Raw genomic sequence first — 19,719 nt, forward strand, 5'->3', positions numbered from 1 at the left:
CCCAGAGGTGATGGGCTCCTCTTTACTGATTAGTTCAACTGGAGGCTGAGGAACCATTGGTCAAGGATGGTTTAACATAAATTCATGGGGTGGGGATCGATCTAGAAGTGATTCTAGAATAAAGCAGAGAACATTATAACACACCATGCCAATTTGAAGTTTAGCTGGTGTCAACTAATTCATGGAGCTGCAAGATTATCTACAATTTATCACAAAGTTTGTCCTGTGATACACAACTCTTTCTTCTTCTGTTTAACTTGGTTTTATTTATTTTATTTATTTATTTAAGAAATTTATATGGCTGCCCATCTCATGGAAAGTGATTCTGGTTATAACAGAAAGCCAGGCACAAACTTTCCATATGGTATAAGGATTTTTGTGCCTCATAATTTCTGACTAATTCCATGACTAGTAGTACTGAGATAATCTGAATAAATGACACCTGAAATTTTATGCACAAAATCTGTATGAAGAATAATTTGTCATTCTTTTTTTTCCCTGTTTTCTGCACAGAACACTCATAGCCAGCTAGCACTCTTTTTGATTTATTTTATGCATGGAACACTCAGAGCCAGATAACATTTCAAGGAAAATTCAATATTTATGCTAAACAAAATGTGATTCATTTCCCTTTGCTTAGTTTTATTTCTCTTATTTCTCTTATTACTAATAATTACTAAGCATAAGTAATGCAACATACTAAAGCAGTCAGGCCCTACTCTTTTACATGAAGTTTTTACTTTTAAGTTAACAAAGGGCAGATTGTATCAGAATAATCAAGAAACCCCAGACAAGCTAGCAATGGCTACCTGCTGGGGACAATCTTGTAGAACATGCCTCAAGGGCTATTTCTTATGACCTCAGTTGCAAATCATGAGATGGATTATCAGACTCATGACTGATCAGGGAATAGAAAGCTTCAGAAAAGAGAGCTTGTAATAATAGTTAAAGCAGGCCTGCAGAGATTTTACATGGTGAAAAAGCCACATAAAATGTAATGTCATGTAAATGTTTAAATTATTTTTTTTCTGACTATGCCATGTCAGGGGAATGTGTGATTCTTGTATAGGTCAAGAACCCTAAACAAATTTAGAAAGTACAAACTGGCTTTCCAATTTCAATGCATGTGCTATTGGTGTTCAATAGAATTATCTTGCCAATATATGTTCCTCAGGCTTTCTATTCCTATTGAAAGGTACACCATTTAATTGCAACCAACTTCCATTCTATAAAGGAGTCATTCTAAATGGAGACATCAAGCAATGAGTCCCAGTAAAGTCAGTTGGAATTTGCTTCTATACAACACACTTGGAATTAATACGATGGTTTAATGAAAAGATCCTCCCTAATGCAATCTGTTGCTAACCCCCAACAGTAATTGATGAAAGGGGGTTTTTTTTAATAGAAAAACATTGAAATAAGTGTGTGGGGGGATTTCTGATTAATTTTAGTAATTGCTACCACATTAATTTCTTCAGACTGAAAGTACAGGGGGCAAATTATCTGTTTATTATCTTCATAATAAAAGCATGCGGCATCTGGATGCGAATAATGGAAGAATGAAAAGTAAACGAAAAAGTTAAAGGAAAGAGAAATAGTAATACCTCCGTCTTGGCAACAGCTACCCTGGATCTAATGAATTTATCTCCAAAGAAATACATGTAGGATCATATGCTGCATAACTGGGATCTGAAAGCCTGTTTGTTTACATGAGGCAAAATCAACCACTGAAGCACCCTCCCTAAACACTTCCAACTCAATGCAGCGAAGGCGAGGACCGAGCTCGAACCCTTCTACCCATTCTCATCTGCATGTCAGCTGTATCCAGGAGCAACCTCCACGCCTGGGAAAAACCAGCAGGGCACCCAAGGATCCATATTTGCAGCCTCAAAACTTGTAATCCTCCCTCTTTCATCTGTCACGAAGACAGTAGGCGGGGGGGGGGGGAGACTTATCTCCCATCCCCAGATCAACCTTCCCCAAAGAGAGAAAGGGCCGGTTTTGCTCGGCTCCTTCGGGATCTGAAGCCACCGTAATTCCCTGGAAAGAAGAAAAGCCGCGTACGAGGCTCCAGGGGCGGCCGCCAAAACAACATGTGGCGGATGGAAAGCGGGGGGTGGGGTGGGGGAGAGAGAAGGGCTTCTACGTTAAACGAGGCAGCTTGAGGGTCGGTATCCGGATTCGCCTCGGGTAAGGGGTAAAGCCGAGCCCGCGAAGAAGGCAGCGCGGGGCCCCCCCGCTTTACTTACGTATCTATTAATAAGAGTCCTGAGGCGGCTGCAATCCATGGTGAAGCGACTGGCAGCTGCTCCGGCGGCGCCCTCCCTTTGCTGCTTCTCGCCCAAGGGGGGGGGGGATTCTTTCTGCCTCGGCTCGGCTCGCCTCACACTTCTGCTTCCCGCACCCACGCTGGGATTTCTACCTCACAGCAGCAGCCCCGATCCCAGCCCTGCCCTGCCATGACCTGTCGGGTATTCTTGGCGGGAGCTTCTCGTCTCTCGCTCCCGCTCGGTCATGCGTGCCCCAGGTTAGCTCGCCTTCCCATGTGCGCTCCGGTCCGCAGCGCCCGAAATCGCAGCAGCGCCGGCACAGCAGCTGGCTTCGAAGGAGGCGGAGATGGAAGAAAGGCAAGGCAACTTTTGCTCCCAGAGAACCGGGCAGCTGGCCGGAGAGCGGCCGAGGCGGCTTCGCTCTTGCCCTCCTCCCAGAAACTTCCCGCTGCGCTGGGCCGATTCCTGCGCAACCCCGCGAGCCGCGCTCGCTTCTCTGTCGGGGTTTTTTTTTTTTTTATGCCTCCCTCTTCTTTGATCTTTTCCCTGGTAAGCCAGGCAGCTCACGTCATACGGCGGCGGGCGAGCATGCGCGGTCCAATCTCTTCGCCAAGAGCAACACACCCTTCCATCCCCGCCCCATTGTTTCCCACAAGTGCTCTCCTCGCCTCGATTTCCAGGAGGTGCCAGGAGCAACATCGGGAACGAGGTTACCTGACGCGCGCCACTGGCCGCTTTTAGAGCCCTAAAAGGACAAGGAGTGGCCGAGCGCGGTGCATGGGCAGTACTAGGTGGGGAGAGACGGGCAGCTCACCCAGGCTCTGTTTGGACGCGTCGACGTCCACCAGAGCAGGGGTCTCCAACCTTGGCAACTTTAAGCCTGGCGGACTTCAACTCCCAGAATTTCCCCAGCCAGCAAAGCTGGCTGGGGGATTCTGGGAGTTGAAGTCCGCCAGGCTTAAAGTTGCCAAGGTTGGAGACCCCTGCACCAGAGCAAACTTCAGAAGCGCTCAACATCCATCCACCACCACCCCGAGACGGTGTTATCTGACAGTCGACGCGCTTTTTTGCCCGCGGGACCGTTGAAATCTTCGCCGGTCTGAAATAATCGGGGAGGGGAAATGGAATGCGAGCGGAAGAAGCCGAGGAAATAACGCGCCTTTTGTTCAGCCGAGAGCGCAACTCCAGATTCCGCACAGGCTGTTTTTTGTTTTTTAATTTTCTCCCCGTTTCCTTCCCGGACGCCTGGCGAAAAGAGCGATTAATCTCGCCTTCCCGCCCGGCCTGAGACTCTCCAAAATCCTAAAAGCACCGGGCTGGGGAAAAAGTTGGCGGGAAAGAAAGGGGGAGCGTTCAACTGATCTTGAAATTCCAAACGCTTAGACGGACAAAAAGGGTGTGAAAGGGATTCAAAGTTAAGGAGGGGAGAGGGGCGCAGTCTGGGCCGGACTGGCAAGGAGCATCCTGGATACGCTGAGTTATTGCCAGAAAGATCCATGAAAAGAAGGAAGAGTTTTGTTCCACGTTGAAAAAGGCACCCCTTAAGCCTGTGATTTGGGAATACAGTCATCTCCATACTGGGTGTTTTAAGTAAACAAATACGGGATCCCTAAATACAAAGTGATGGCAATGCCCTTTCCTAGAATCAATTAGTAATGCAAGTATAAAAGTTAAAATAAACTCCTACAAATAGCTGTCCCCACCTTAATCTTAATCTTCTCATCCTTCCCATCACCCATCTCTTTCCACTTATGACTGTATGACTGTAACTTTGTTGCTTGTATCCTTTCGATTTATATTGATATTGATTGTTTCCTCATTGCTTATTTGTAGCCTATGACTATCATTAAGTGTTAAATTTGTACCCTATTGACTATCAGTAAGTGTTGTGTTGTACCTTGATGAAGGTATCTTTTCTTTTATGTACACTGAGAGCATATGCATCAAGACAAATTCCTTGTGTGTCCAATTACACTTGGCCAATAAAAAATTCTATTCTATTCTATTCTATTAACAGAAAGAAAGACTGTGAGTTTTAGGGAGGGCACTGCATTATATTTCACCCCAAAGCACTGACATAAATAAATAATAACCTTGTTCTGAAGATGATGACTAATGTTATTCATTGGCTGCATTTGTACTGCTCATAAACTCGCAGTTAATGTAACTATTCCCCCTCAAGTCCTATTAGGTTGCCTCATCTTGGGGAGGGGGTTGTTCTGAAAGGAATGAGCAAAGAATGCCAGAAGTGTCCTCCATGCCCAGCAGGTTCATGCAAGGTAGGAAGGTCATGCTTGGCTAAGTCAAGCAGGCACCTATATTAGGCAGCGGTGATATAGGGAGATACTGGAGATGGATGACCACATCATTTCAAACTGCCTGGGAGAGGCAGTTGTAAATATTTTACCAAGGAAGCCAGATGGATAGACAAGATAAAGTGATTGACAAGTCAGTGTCACATGATGGGGCTCTCAGATCAGAGGGTACTCAGTATATTATTGAGAAAGACCTCCGGATCATTTGACATTCTCATAATGTTTTTGATGCAGCTCAATTAAAGCCTTCAAATGCATAGTTCCTTTGTAGACATGCAGGAAAAGACAATCCAAAACTGCAGTGTTGTGCTGTGGAACCCAGGGAACTTCTACAGTGAAAAATGAAATGGAGCAAGTACATACATGACATCTTAGGCATATAAATTGAAATGGAATGGAATTGGACACACTCAGTCAGAAAATGTTACTATTTATTAGTTGTGTGTGCCTTTGAATCAGTGTTGATTTCTGGTAAATGCCTAGACAAATCCAGGCAGTTTTCTTGGTAAGATTTCAGAAGTTCAATGGACTTCCTTGCCATTGCTTTCTTCCTAGGGCCCAGAAAATGACTGGCCCAAGGTCACCAAGCTGGCTCTGTGCCTAAGATGGGACTAGAACTTGCTGTCTCCAGGTTTCTCACCTGGTGCCTTAATTTGATTAGACCAAATTGGTCCTCATGTTTATTACTAAGGTCATATTAAAGAAGAAATAGTGTTGCTTTCAATCTGTGCTTTCAATGTAGTCAGTTAACTGATAACAGTTAACAGATTATATAAATGATGGTTATCCCAGTTTATATTCCAGCTATTAATAGAAAAATAGGGTTTTTCTTGTAGTCACATTCAATTTGAAGTTGACAGAATGCACAAGCAAGATGTGCTGCCTGTAATGAGACCCTGGAATGTCAAACTTGAAAGCAGTATGGAGGAAAAGGTAGTTGGACTAGAAAACAAACATGAAACAGGCGAACAATTTATAAGTTTCTCCCAATTCAATTATTTCTTCATTGCTGAGACAGTTTTCAAACAACTAAAATGACACTTATATTTATGGATATCACTAGACCCAGCACAGAAATGTGGTAGGTTCCCCCCCCCCATCTTTTGGGCTAGATGAATGGACTTCAACTACAGCAGCAATAGGTGTGCTGTTGGAAGGCCTGAAGGGTTGGGTATAGATTTTCCTGGAAAAAGTTGCCAGGACTCAACACTCACTTGATAGTTTATCATCAAAAATCAATCTAACTATGATTTGCTTAACTTGACTTAATTTACACACCACGAGTTCAGACGATACCTAAGGCTAAAATGTCATTGATTAGATTGTGGCACACTGTTGCGCAAACACAATTATTGTTTCCTTGAAGTAGGAAAACATGTTACAAATAACATTTTGAAAAAAGAAAGCTTTGTTTCTTAAGTTTTCATAAATGAAAATGTAATTGGTCTCATTCGAGACAATGATGAATCTGCGTACAGATGGGAGGTTGAACAACTAGCCTCGTGGTGCGACCGGAACAATCTGGAACTGAACACACTCAAAACTGTAGAAATGGTGGTAGATTTTAGGAGAAACCCTTCCATACTTCTACCTCTCACAATACCAGACAACACAGTATCAACAGTAGAAACCTTCAAATTTCTAGGTTCTACCATATTGCAAGATCTATAATGGACAGCTAACATCAAAAATGTCATCAAGCACACAACAAAGAATGTTCTTTCTGCACCAACTCAGAAAGCTCAAACTGTCCAAGGAGCTGCTGATCCAGTTCGACAGAGAAATTAATAAGTCTGTCATCTGCATCTCTATAACTGTCTGGTTTGGTTCTGCAATCCAACAAGACAGACACAGACTTCAGAGGATAATTAGAACTGCAGAAAAAAATGCAATCCAACCTGCCTTCCATTGAGGACCTGTATACTGCGCGAGTCATAAAGAGGGTTGTGAAAATATTTACAGACCCTCACATCCTGGACATAAACTGTTTCAACTCTTACCCTCAAACGATGCTACAGAGCCCTGCACACCAGAACAACTAGACACAAGGACAGTTTTTTCCCAAACCGCCATCACTCTGCTAAACAAATAATTCCTTCAACACTGTCAAACTATTCACTAAATCTGCACTACAATTAATCTTCTCATCGTTCCCATCACCCATCTCCTTCCACTTATGACTGTATGACTGCAACTTTGTCGCTTGTATTCTTACAATTTATATTGATATTGACTGTTTCCTGATTGCTTATTTGTACCCTATGACTATCATTAAGTGTTGTACCTTATGATTCTTGATGAAGGTATCTTTTCTTTTGTGTACACTGAGAGCATATGCACCAAGACAAATTTCTTATGTGTCCAATCACACTTGGCCAATAAAAAGTTCTATTCTATACTATTCTATTCTATTCTATTCTATTCTATTCTATTCTATTCTATTCTATTCTATTCTATTCTATTCTATTCTATTCTATTCTATTCTAAGAGATGCACAGCATCAAAGCATCAAATTAGGTCTGTGGTATGATGACTGGGTGATGGAAGAGCAACAATGAATAGCTCCCTCCAGGTTATATTTCTGCATAAGATGGGAAGGAACTAAAGACAGGAATTTGGATGTTGCAGGTCTAAAAGAAACTTAGAGAGCAAGCCTTCAAATACCTCCTCTTGCAAGGGAGACAAAGTCTGAAAAAGTGTATGTGTTTGGTTATCATTTGTTATTTGATATTTTGTGTTTGTTTGTTGTTATGTGATAGGTTCCCTTTCCCCCCACTTTTCGGCTAGGATAGGTATTGATGGGATATAAAGAATTTGTTGAATTAAACAAAAATAATGTCACTTTTTTCCTTATTCCAATGCTAGCAAAGTATATCATCTTCTCCATGCTTCACACCATTATATTGCTTCAATATTGCGTCCCTTTATTCCCTTCCTTGCTAGGACAAAAATAAACATGAATGGGAAGTAAATGGAGGAAAGAAAGGAGTGAGAAGTGCTGTGCCTTAGGATATTTGTTGGTACAATTTGTCCATCAGCGGTTGTAGTAACTCTGTTGCTTGGAATGACTAAGAAGCTCTACATACATTCTATCGAAGGATCTGGCAAGCAGTCTGCTACTGACCTACTTTCACTTCCCTAATCACTGATACATTTTTTTCTTGGTGCTACTCCAGAAGTTAAAACAACATATTTCAATATATTGAATAGATAGGGAGCAAGGATTTCATAGACGAGGCCCTGGATGCTATCGTCCTGGCAGGATGATGGGCTGAAGAGCAGAGTATTTTCCTGTAAGAAACAGTCCTTTTAATTCTATTTGCTAAGGATTATCGTTTATATGAGGGACGCGATGGCTCGGGGGCTAAGACGCTGAGCTTGTCAATCGAAAGGTCGGATTCGAATCCCTAGTGCTGCGTAACAGAGTGAGCTCCCATTACTTGTCCCAGCTTCTGCCAACCTAGCAGTTCAATAGCATGTAAAAAATGCAAGTAGAAAAATAGTGACCACCTTTGGTGGGAAGGTAACAGCGTTCTGTGCACCTTTGGCGTTTAGTCATGCTGGCCACATGACCACAGAGACATCTTTGGACAGCGCTGGCTTGTCAGCTTTGAAACAGAGATGAGCACCGCCCCCTGGAGTCGGGAATGACTACCACATACAGATATGTGTGAGGGGAACCTTTACCTTTGCCTTATCATTTACATAGTTTGATGATAGATTTCATTTCAGGCCATCATGATGGTTAAGGGGCTATCCCAGATCATCCAGAACTCAACACAGGACACTGTTCACACATGAGAGCTAGTGTCCCTGTCAGAGCATTGGCTCTGTGATCTGAAATTGGGGAAAAAATCTCAATGACCCTGATTACCATGAGATTCTCCAGAGCCACCATCTACTGCAGGGAGGTTAGACCCATTATATTGGCCCGCTCCAGCAACTGATGAACCAGGATTGATTTCAGAGATTGCTGGTAGTTGTTCCCATTGGTCTGCTGTACAGTACAGCTGAAACCTTGGTTCCCACATGGAACAAGGAAGCAGCTGAGGCTTTAAATCAGATTGCACCCATGCAATCTCTCCCCTCTCATGGATCCCCGCATTCCCCATGGTTCAGGGAAGAGTTGAGTTGGATGGTGGAATTGTTGCAGGTCCAGAGGAGTGTCTGGGCAGAAGTCTTGCCAGGTTATCTGGGATTAGTTGGAACATTTTGGGCTTGAAGAAGTGGACAGTATCCTTAAGAGTATTGGGTCAGTCCCTTGCTGTTTAGATCTATGACCCTCCTGCCTTGTTAAAGTGGACCGAGGATGTTATATGCATAGGTTCTTGCGGTGGTGAAGTCCTGTTTGAGTGAGGGGGTTGTTTATTTGTCTCTTTAAAAGGCCTTAGTTTACCCCTTCCTCAAGAGCCCATTGCTAAACGCAACTATACTGGACAATGTTAATCCAGGATCTCACCTGGATTTCTGGGAAGTTGGTTGAGAAGATGGTTATGAAGCAGCTTCAGAGGACTTTGGATGAAACAAATTATCTGGATCCTTTCTGATGGAGCTTCAGGCCTGCATTGGTCCATGCTTTTGGATGATCTCTAGTGAGGGCAGGATGCATTCATCCTTGCCTTGACTTCTCAGCAGCTTCTGATACCATTAACTGCACACTTGAGAGCACTAATGTATTATGTATTAATTAAATTTATAATAAATGTTTGTAAGAGTAAATCTTCCCCATGAGTTCCAACCACAAGCTACAAACAGTGGAATTAACTCTCACCATCTGAGTAATTGTAACCAGTCTAGCCATTGAAATGTAGGGGTTGGTTCATACATTGCTTCAAGCCATGTGTACTTTAATTGCTTTTGGTACACCATATTGTATGGACTGAGCCATTATAAAATGCAAGTCATTCTTTTTAAAAGTTTTGTTTAAGCAACTGGTATTTAATTTCTTGGAAAAAAACTACAGCTAAGTCTCTCTTTTGTCCAGGAATTACATCCTCTTAGCTAATATTCTTTGAATCTTCCTTGTGCAGCCATTTAAATTTATGTGTTAAACTGTGTGTAATGACTAATACCATGGCTTTCCATCTCTGCTGGTATTTAAAATGGATCTTAGGTTTAAAATTCCAAATAAACTTTGCTTATAGCTGCCAAAAATACATTAGCAGTGTTCTTTTTATGTTTCACGATAATATTACATGCAAACCTGTCATTTGATAGAATTTCTCAAGATTCTTTTTCTCAGTTTCAGTTTCCTGAGCTGAAAACCCTGCAATGGGATTAGAAGTGATTGGGAAAGCTGTAAACTGCTAGCAAATGGAATGCTCTGAGCAACTCACAGCAGAAAATCCCATGGAACACAAGGCCATCTGGAGGACAGTGAATGTTCAGTTAAATCTATGGCCAGATAGCCAAGCAATGTCTGAGAAATGACAAAGGGTGACAAAGACCAACAGAAATCATAAGATGATCCAGTCAAAGAATAGAAAGTCAAATAAATACAATGTATTACATTGTCTGATACTGTGACCAATCTTAGGATAAAAGGTCATGTATTTTCATGGCTGAAATCATGTCATTACAAGTAGTGATGAGGAGTGTCTGTTGAGGTATGAAATAGAAGTGTTTCTTAGATTTCCAGTTACCAATATGCATTATATAAAACTTAATATAAAAGCCCATGCTTAAAAAAACCCCACATTTAAAATAACCCCAATGAATACACATTGGAAGCTGTTTCTGGTTGTCTATTCTATGATAATCAGGATTAACATAAGAACCATCTGTGAAGCTTGGGAAAAAAGGTGCACCTATTTAAATGGGCTGAAAGAAGGTGCTTTATAAGTACCCCGTTCTCCCCTACCCATTGCAAAGTACATCTTTCAAAAGATCAGTGATGATTCTTGCTTTCTCCTGAAATATTTCTGAATCTTCCATTTACAGTAAGGAGATAAGCCAAAATAAGAAGGAACACTATGCATTCTACTTAGAACTTCTGTATAAAAAAGGGGCACAAAGCTATTACTATGAGTTTCATAAACAAGTACAAGTAGTGAACTATGTAGAAAGTATCTCTGAATAAATGCAAATAGTCATGGCAGAGAGACGAAAATTTTATATAGATTCTTGTAGAATAACTACTGTCCCCCTTTTCTGATAAAATGACTTGTTATTTGCAGCTTATAGAATGCAGTGTGACTCATTTGATTTATTTCCCATGAACAGGGTTTACCCAACTCAATTCCCAGCAGAAAAGAACATACAATAATACCAAACTACTATAAGATTGTATCCTATAATTCCTATTAAGTCCCTGCTAAAAACCTGTTATTTTGGTGTACTGTGTTTAATTTCAGAGCTGCTAAAAGCATTTTAGCATCTGGCAAAATCAATCCTGGTTTTATGATAGGCAAATCCTCATTTATTTATTTATTTTTACTTTAGCTTACATACCATTTTCAAAGACTCTAAGTAGTTATACTTAAAATATAAGATTAGAACACAGAAAAACAATTATGTATCTAGAAGAGCATCATTCAGGCAGCAGGTTCTCCAATAAGCTATCTTTTCATGGCTGTTTGGAAATAAAAAGTTGGGGGATGGGTGATAGAGAATGGTCTGAATATTTAGTAGTAGACCGTTCCAGAGGCTGGGGTCCATTACTGAAAAGGCTCAACCACAAGGTCTTTGCCAGAGGGTTTCCCCTCAGACTTGGGAGTCTCAGAAAACCTTCTCTACTAGATCTCACAGACTGATTTACATCACATCAAACACAGTTTGAAAGGGCTGGAGATGCAATAGCATGACATTTTTGTCATTGTAATGAAAATTATATTGATATATTGACCATCAATTGTGTTGTAAATGTTGTACCTTGATGAACGTATCTTTTCTTTTATGTACACTGAGAGCATATGCACCAAGACAAATTCCTTGTGTGTCCAATCACACTTGGCCAATAAAAATTCTATTCTATTCTATTCTATTCTATTCTATTCTATTCTATTCTATTCTATTCTATTCTATTCTATTCTATTCTAAATGGATCCTTTGAAGGTTGCTACACAGCCTGTCTTAGGAGTCTTCTGGCTGCTTTTCAGAAGAACCAAAAACACTACCAATTATATACTACTAAAACTCCTGTGTCTGTTTGTTTGTAACCTTCAATTGGGAAAAATGGTGCATCACAGGGCAATAGTTTTTGAAACAAAATGCCTCAAATGAGCTAACTTACAGAATGCATCCAAAATCTGGAATCCATGACTTGGATTCCAGATTTGGAGATTGAAATTTGGCAAGTTATGGCTGTTTCAGTGTTGCTGCACTGTTGTGTGCCACCCCAGTCAACCATAGTCATGAGATCATAATTTCCACTCCCTGCCAGCTTCCTACAAGGAAAATCAGTGGGGAAGCTGGCAGGAAGATTGAAGTCATTCCTGCTCCCACTGTTTTTTCCCCTGCCTGTGGTTATCTTGTTTCTTTGGCAGGAAATACCTTTCAAATGATGATGGGTCATAGGTTGTCTCGTGTTACTTAAAATGAACTTTTACTTACTTACTTACTTACTTACTTGAAGGGCATCCGGAGGCTGCAGTTAGTTCAGAATGCGGCTGCGCGGGTGATAGAGGGAGCCCCTCGTGGCTCCCGTGTGACACCTATCCTGCGCAGACTGCACTGGCTACCTGTGGCCTTCCGGGTGCGCTTCAAGGTTTTGGTAACCACCTTTAAAGCGCTCCATGGCATAGGGCCGGTTACTTACGGGACCGCCTACTGCTACCGAATACCTCTCACCGACCCGTGTGCTCTCACAGAGAGGGACTCCTCAGGGTGCCGTCAGATAGGCAGTGTCGTCTGGCGACACCCAGGGGAAGGGCCTTCTCTGTGGGGGCTCCCACCCTCTGGAACGAACTCCTCCCAGGACTTCGTCAACTTCCGGACCTCCGAACCTTCCGTCGCGAGCTTAAAACACATTTATTCATCTGCGCAGGACTGGATTAGATTTTAAATTTATATTGGTTTTAAATGGGTTTTATTATTTATATTGTCTTTTAATAATTCGGCCGTTAGAATAAGTTTTTTAACTGTTATTTTAGTCTGTATTTATATGTTTTTACTTGCCTGTGAACCGCCCTGAGTCCCCTGGGAGATAGGGCAGTATATAAATGTGATTAATAAATAAATAATAAATAATAAATAAAATTAATTATCATCACTTTAAAAGTTCTACTTTCAAGGCTTGAAAATATCCAAGAGCAGGTTTTTGAACCTCACCTGTGAAACTGTCACTCCACTGCCTCAAATGAATTCTGAAATGTCTTTTTTTTTTATTGTGAGGTTTACATTTTATATTCCAAAACCAGATCTCATACGTTCTTCAAGGTCACATAAACAATGTAAAGTAAGGGAAAGCACTTCATAAGGGCTGTTGAAACATTTAAGTCACTTAAGAGTAATACATTCAAAATCTCGTAAGTGAATCTAAAAACTTAGCACAATTAACATTTAAGCCTTAATTAGTTTTAATACCTATATTCATAAGAACTGCAGTGTCTGACACTTATTAGAGAAATGACACTTCTTTTTCACCTCTTTAGGAAAAGCAGGAATAAATGCTTTTTCTAAGACGGCACAAATATATTGCTGGCAAGAACGATTTCATTCATTTACCAATATTGTTTTAATGTTAAAAATGTATGTAATTTTAATCACTTAATCCCTTTCAGTCCCACTAAGGCTTCCTTACAGTGGGTAACAATTCTAAATTGTGTTTATATGACACAGAAAATATATCAAATGAGAGAACTGAGCGGGTCACAATGGCTGTCAAAATTATGCTTAAGGGAGCATAATTGATCTCTTGCCCTGCTGTGACACAATCAGGTTAGTTTCATTGTTCACATGTCTCACAAAAAACCCAAAGAATCTTGAAAGACACCATGAGCTGGGCTGAGGCCAAGAAAAGAACATATAAAAGAGGATCTTGTCACCTTGTCCCTTCAGGCAGTAGAAGATCAAAGAAGCACCTGACAGCTTGAAACACTCAGTTCCTGTGAAGTAAGTGTTGGTCACTGCTTATGAATTAGACAAGGAAACAAAGAACTCATTAATTTGGTAATAATTAGGATTCTTTTCTGCTTTCCCATCAATAATATATTATGATGTACTATATGCCACTAAATATATTCTTATATATTATAATAATTCCCAGAAATAACTGCCTGGGAACCAGACAGGATATAAATTTGATGAGGATGATGGATGATGATGAGGATGATGATATAGTGTAGATATAATCAGCATTAAGCTCTGAGAATGAACCCAGTGGCAACCTGGACCCTCAAATTTGGCTTTAACTAGAACTTTATTTTTATATAGGCACAGATTTTTAATTAACAGATAAATAAATGATTATGCTATCATATTACTAAAGAAGCACCTTAAGGCTAAGCTTCTTTTTGGAAATACCAAAAAGTAGGCATTACAGATTTCCTTCTGATCTCATACCATAGTATGATCCTTGCGCTGTAATTGATAAAGAAAGTCCTCTAAGTCCAATGGGTATTACATAGTATTCCTGTCTTCAATAGCTTTTGCTTAGGAATACCATCAATGAGAGCACATGACTATGCTTCTGTATGGTGGAGCATTGCTCTCTTCACAGGCAAGTGGGATTGAATCACAGGTTCTATAGGTTCTTCCGGTTTTTGAAGCAAGGTTGACTCAGCCTTCCATTCTTCCGAGGTGGGTAAAATGAACACCCAAACTGTTGGGAACAATATGCTGACTCTGTAAACTGCTTAGAGAGGGCTCTAAAGCACTGTAAAGTGGTCTATAAGTCTAGGTGCTATTGCTAACAGGCACACTATTGTGAGGAATAAGTCTTTAGGCAATATAAGCAAACAACATAACATCAGACAGCAATAAAAGGATATAAAACAATACTGATGAATATTACATAATCAAAGACAGCAATCAAAAATTAACACAAGACAGCAATTAAAATATTTGAAGCACAGATAAGCAATAAGTCAAATAAGGAAAGACCTTAAATACCCAGTGGTATGCTGAGCTCGTGAGAGCTTATTGTTACATTTTCATGAAATTTGAGAGCCAGCTGAATAGAGAGCAGACCTATGATACCTAGAGCATTAATCAGAAGTTCCATGGCTAGAAGGACAGTGAAGTGGTGGCAATGGAGCCAGCAGAACTGCTTCTTAAACATTTCTCAGTAGCTTCATGTAGATCTTAAATAGCAGTAGAAAGTGAGGAGAGCCCTGAGACAAAGCTGACTGTAACTGGCCTTGAAGAAGGGAAGAGAACCACATTAATGAGTGCTTTTCACTCCCAATCCCCTCCGCCAATTGAGCAGGACAGCATGGTTAATGATACAGAAGGCTGTTGAGAGATCAAGAAAGCTCAGGATAGATGCACTACTCCTAGTCTGAATCTGCTAGAGCAGGGCTGTCAAACTAATGTCACTGGGCTGAATGCTGGCCATTCCCATGCCCAGTTTAGTGAAGGGGGAAACAATCATGATACATCACGTGACGCCACTCTGATGCCACGAGTTTGATGCTCCTGTTCTAGAGTGATCAACAAGCATGATCAATGCCATCTCTGTATCATCTTCTTAACAGGCTTCCCATAAAATGGAACATTAGAGACTGGACAAAAAACGTCCAGATTTCTTGCATTCAGCAATTGTCTCTTAAGGAGGAGGAAGTAAGCCGGATATCCTAAAAACACTTATAGTTCAAGCAAATACTGAACAAGGGCAACATTGGTGCACCAGCTACTTATTTTCCTGTACCAGGCTGGGCTATTTTCAGCACTGCATGCCTAATAACATCACAATGGATTACTGCAATTCACTCTGCATGGAACTACTCTATAAATGGTAAAGAAATTACAGGCCATGCAGAATGCAACTGCCATAGTAAAGGGATGGAATTGCTCTGGTTTCCAGGTGAGTGAAAACAATTAGGCCATCAGGAACGAGGCAATCAAGAAAACAGACAAGTATCTGTTGACTCGAAAAAATGGAGCAACAGCCCAGGATGTAAACCAGAGGTGGTATTCAGCAGGTTCTGACCAGTTCTGGAGAACCAGTAGCGGAAATTTTGAGCAATTCAGAGAACCAGTAAATACCATCTCTGACTGGCCCGGCCCCATCTATTCTCTGCCTCCCGAGTCCCAGCTGATCAGGAGGAAATGGGAATTTTGCAATAATCTTCCCCTGGAGTGGGGAGGGAATGGAGCTTTTACAGTATCCTTCCCCTGCTACACCCACGAAGCCATGCCCACCAAGCCACACCCACAGAACCGGTAGTAAAAAAATTTGAATCCCACCACTGATGTAAACCCAGAAGCACTGACTATATAAAAGGATTGATTACTGTGTACTATAGTAGGCTGATTTTCTGAGCATGGCTTCATTCTTTGCTGGAGGGGGAGGGAGAGAGAGAAAGAAAAAGAGGGAGAGGGAGAGAGGGAGGGAGGGAGAGAGAGAGAGAGAGAGAGAGAGAGAGAGAGAGAAGGATCTTACTTGGGTTTCTTAGCCTTCTGCCAAGTAAGTCAGTTCCAGAATAAGGATTTAAGTGTCTGTAGAAACAAAATTTACAGCCATATCTGCCCACAAGGTATGAGGTCTAGTTCAAGGTACCAGTACTTGACAGAAAACTTAAAGGGCTTAGAATTAAATCAACTCAACGCATTTGTCCAAATTTAGCTGGGAAAGCTTTTTTGGTCTTGGAGCTACATCTGAAAACTGTTTGCTTATCTAGATATATCATGGATAATTACTATCCCAGAAAGGCTGACTTTTTGGTATTAATTTTAATGAACCTCATTTTTTGATAAATGGTAATGTTTGTACATCTTAATACTTTTCACACACACACACACACACACACACACATATATGTAGGTCTTGACGTATTCGGGTCTTTTCCCATGTAAGGTTGAGAGTATCTTGGCGACATTTCGATGAGGTCTCACTCATCATCTTCAGGCTGGTGCTTACGGCTTCGTGCTTGTGCGAGCAAAGCATGGTCGGAGCTGCTGTCTCTTTATAAATACTGGTGGGGAGGTGGGGAATGTTGCTGTAAGCGGGTTGGCTGGCTGTGTGGTTGCATCTTGATTGGTAGGTGGAGTGGGTGTTTGCAGGTTAGTCGGCTGTTTCGTAGTATCCTGTGTGGGTGTGGTCCTACTTATGTGCCCATTAGTCTTTTGTGTTATAATGATCTGTTTAATGGGCTGTGTGGAAACGTCCTGAGTTCTGGGAATGTGACTTCCTGTAGTGGTAATGGGCTTTCTGGATCACACCCACACCCACACACACCCTTATTGTCAGATTGTTTAACTGCAAACGTTTCTTCTGTTTACCATTCTGGACTCCTGCACAATAAAAAATATCAGAATACAATAAAAATAATAATGTCTTAGCTGAAGAGCCACTAGTACCCTATGCAAATATCTGACGAGAAAGGGATGTCTCCAGGCCACAATAGCAAAGTCTGTCAGAAAATACAGCAGGAGAGTTTTCTTAACACTTTTTAAACTTATTTACTCCTGCTTGACTGCCTCATCAACTCATTAAAAATTGAAACCAGGAACCTGCTCATCCTTTTAACATTTTCCAATGCTCAATACTAAGCAATGCTTTGATCACAGTTATTGTTTAAATATATAACGTTCAGGCAGGGTAAATTTTGGAATTTATGAATACACATTCAGAGTAGATATAATGTTGTTAGTACCAATACAGACACATAAGGTTCATATTAGAGCTAATAGAGTTATACTAATGCCATAATCCTAATTTCAAATTTTAGAAAGAAACAGAAAATCAATAAATACTATACACACAATAATATTAATAAAATATGTAGAACATTTTATTTTAAGAGACACATAATGCAAGCATTGTATTAATGTAGAGGCATTACTCTCTTCTTCCTCCTTTGATTTCCCAAATTATGCAGCTAATTCTATATAACCCAGGGAACTGGTGTGCATTGAAAAAAAGGCCATTGTACCTGATAAACTGTCCATCAAGAATCTCAACCAAAATGAGAAAGAAGCAGTTGTTTCTTTTACTTACTTTCCCACTACTGAAAGCTGTCATCTGTGCATCAGTCAGTAAACTTATAACATTAATGGCACAGATCTGCCAAGTGTCATGTTGTAGCTTTGACAGATATGAAATGATTTTCATCCTAGTAACAGATATATTTGTCGTTAAAAAGTTTGAGAGAAATTTTAGATAGATGGATAGATAGACAGACAGACAGACAGACAGACAGACAGACAGACAGACAGACAGATAGATAGATAACTGGTAGATAGACTGGTAGGGGCCGGGATAGCTCAGGCAGTAGAGAAGCCTGTTATTAGAACACAGAGCCTGCAATTACTGCAGGTTCGAGCCCAGCCCAAGGTTGACTCAGCCTTCCACCCTTTATAAGGTAGGTAAAATGAGGACCCAGATTGTTGGGGGGGCAATAAGTTGACTTTGTAAAAAAATATACAAATAGAATGAGACTATTGCCTTATACATTGTAAGCCGCCCTGAGTCTTCGGAGAAGGGCGGGGTATAAATGTAAACAAACAAAAAAACATTCTATATTGCAATGTAAATAAAAGAAGTCTCCCGAGTTAGCATTGTAAAATACACACTACAGTACTTAAACAATTGAAACAATATTATAATCTTTACTGATAATTCACATAGCATGGAACACATTTTGACCAATATTTTGCATTCATATCTTCAAAAGAATCAGGATTTTCAATTTCTGTTTCCAAGTTTATATATATATATATATATATATATATATATATATATATACACTACTAAAATACATGGGAATCAAAGGGTGCATGCAATAGATTCCTCTGCCTTTTAACTTATCTTTTATCCTTGCCCTTTATTTGTTTGTCATTAAGATTTAATTCTGCTTTAACTGTATCTTTTATATGGTTTTATGACTTTTTATCTGTAAACCTCCCAGGTCATTTAGATAGTGAAAGCTAAAATTTTATTAAAAACAAACACAAGTTGATCATTGAGAAATACAATTGTTTTTTATTTTATTTATTTATTTTATTTGTCATAACAGTATACATAAGCATGAAGTATCTATACGACATATAAGTATATATATATATGAGTCTAAGCATGTAATAACTATATAAATTGTATATAATGAAGGAAACAGTAGGACAGGAACGGTAGGCACGTTTGTGCTCTTATGCACGTCCCTTATAGTCCTCTTAGGAATGGGGTGAGGTCAATAGTAGACAGTTTTTGGTTGAAGCTTTGGGGATTTTGAGAAGAGACCACAGAGTCAGGTCTCTTCTCACAGAGTCAATTGTACCAAAGGTGGCATGGAAGTTGTGCCTGGAAAAAGGAAGATTTAATTTAGATTTAAAAAGCTATAGTATACAAAAAGTGAATTTGAAATCGCATTATGTGCTAATGATGAATACATTATTGCTAAGATTTATAAACTGTTGTTGCCCAAATGGGAGTTTTGCTTGCTCGCCTTGCCATTTGTGCAGTTCCTAATGGGCCTCAGCCTGGAAGTTGTGGTGCCCTGGACTAATGGATTGAAAAGCACATTGAATTATAATTTGAAAGAAAAAAATTATAAGATGATGTATTGTTGGTATTTAATGCCTGAAAAATTGCCAAAAACATGTGCTGAAGTTTCAAATATATTTTGGAAACACAACTGCAAAGAGGATTTTTAAATCATTTCTGGTGAATAAAGCAAAGAAATATTGGGATCAGATTTTTCCTCTAATTCAGAAGAATCTCAACATTAATATAAAAATGAAACCAGGAATTTTCCTTTTACGTTTGATAGACAAAGAAATTGAAAGAATAAGTGGAATTTTGTTATGGTGTATGTTGACAGCAGTGAGACTCTTATACAGGTGAAACTCAAAAAATTAGAATATTGTGCAAAAGTTCATTTATTTCAGTAATGCAACTTAAAAGGTTAAACTAATATATGAGATAGACTCATTACATGCAAAGCGAGGTAGTTCACGCCTTGATTTATCATAATTTTGATGATTATGGCTGACAGCTCATGAAAATCCCAAATTCACAATCTCAGAAAATTATAATA

The 19,719-nt window shown here is 40.1% G+C and overlaps 1 protein-coding gene across 4 annotated transcripts in view; it reads right to left on the reverse strand.

Moving 5' to 3' along the window:
• Nucleotides 1–2,847, reverse strand: part of ATP11A (ATPase phospholipid transporting 11A) — a 137,064-nt gene extending 134,217 nt beyond the window's left edge. For 3 of the 4 annotated variants that reach the window (XM_058184438.1, XM_058184437.1, XM_058184439.1), the window contains exon 1: nt 2,250–2,847. In XM_058184438.1, coding sequence (XP_058040421.1) covers nt 2,250–2,288 — 39 coding nt within the window. In that variant the 5' untranslated portion in view covers nt 2,289–2,847. The remainder of the gene's footprint in view (nt 1–2,249) is intronic. The other variant, XM_058184436.1, reaches the window with a different exon arrangement.
• Nucleotides 2,848–19,719: the final 16,872 nt, after the last annotated feature.

The sequence above is a fragment of the Ahaetulla prasina genome, chromosome 5, assembly GCF_028640845.1.
Source record: "Ahaetulla prasina isolate Xishuangbanna chromosome 5, ASM2864084v1, whole genome shotgun sequence".
NCBI classification, from domain to species: Eukaryota; Metazoa; Chordata; class Lepidosauria; order Squamata; family Colubridae; genus Ahaetulla; species Ahaetulla prasina.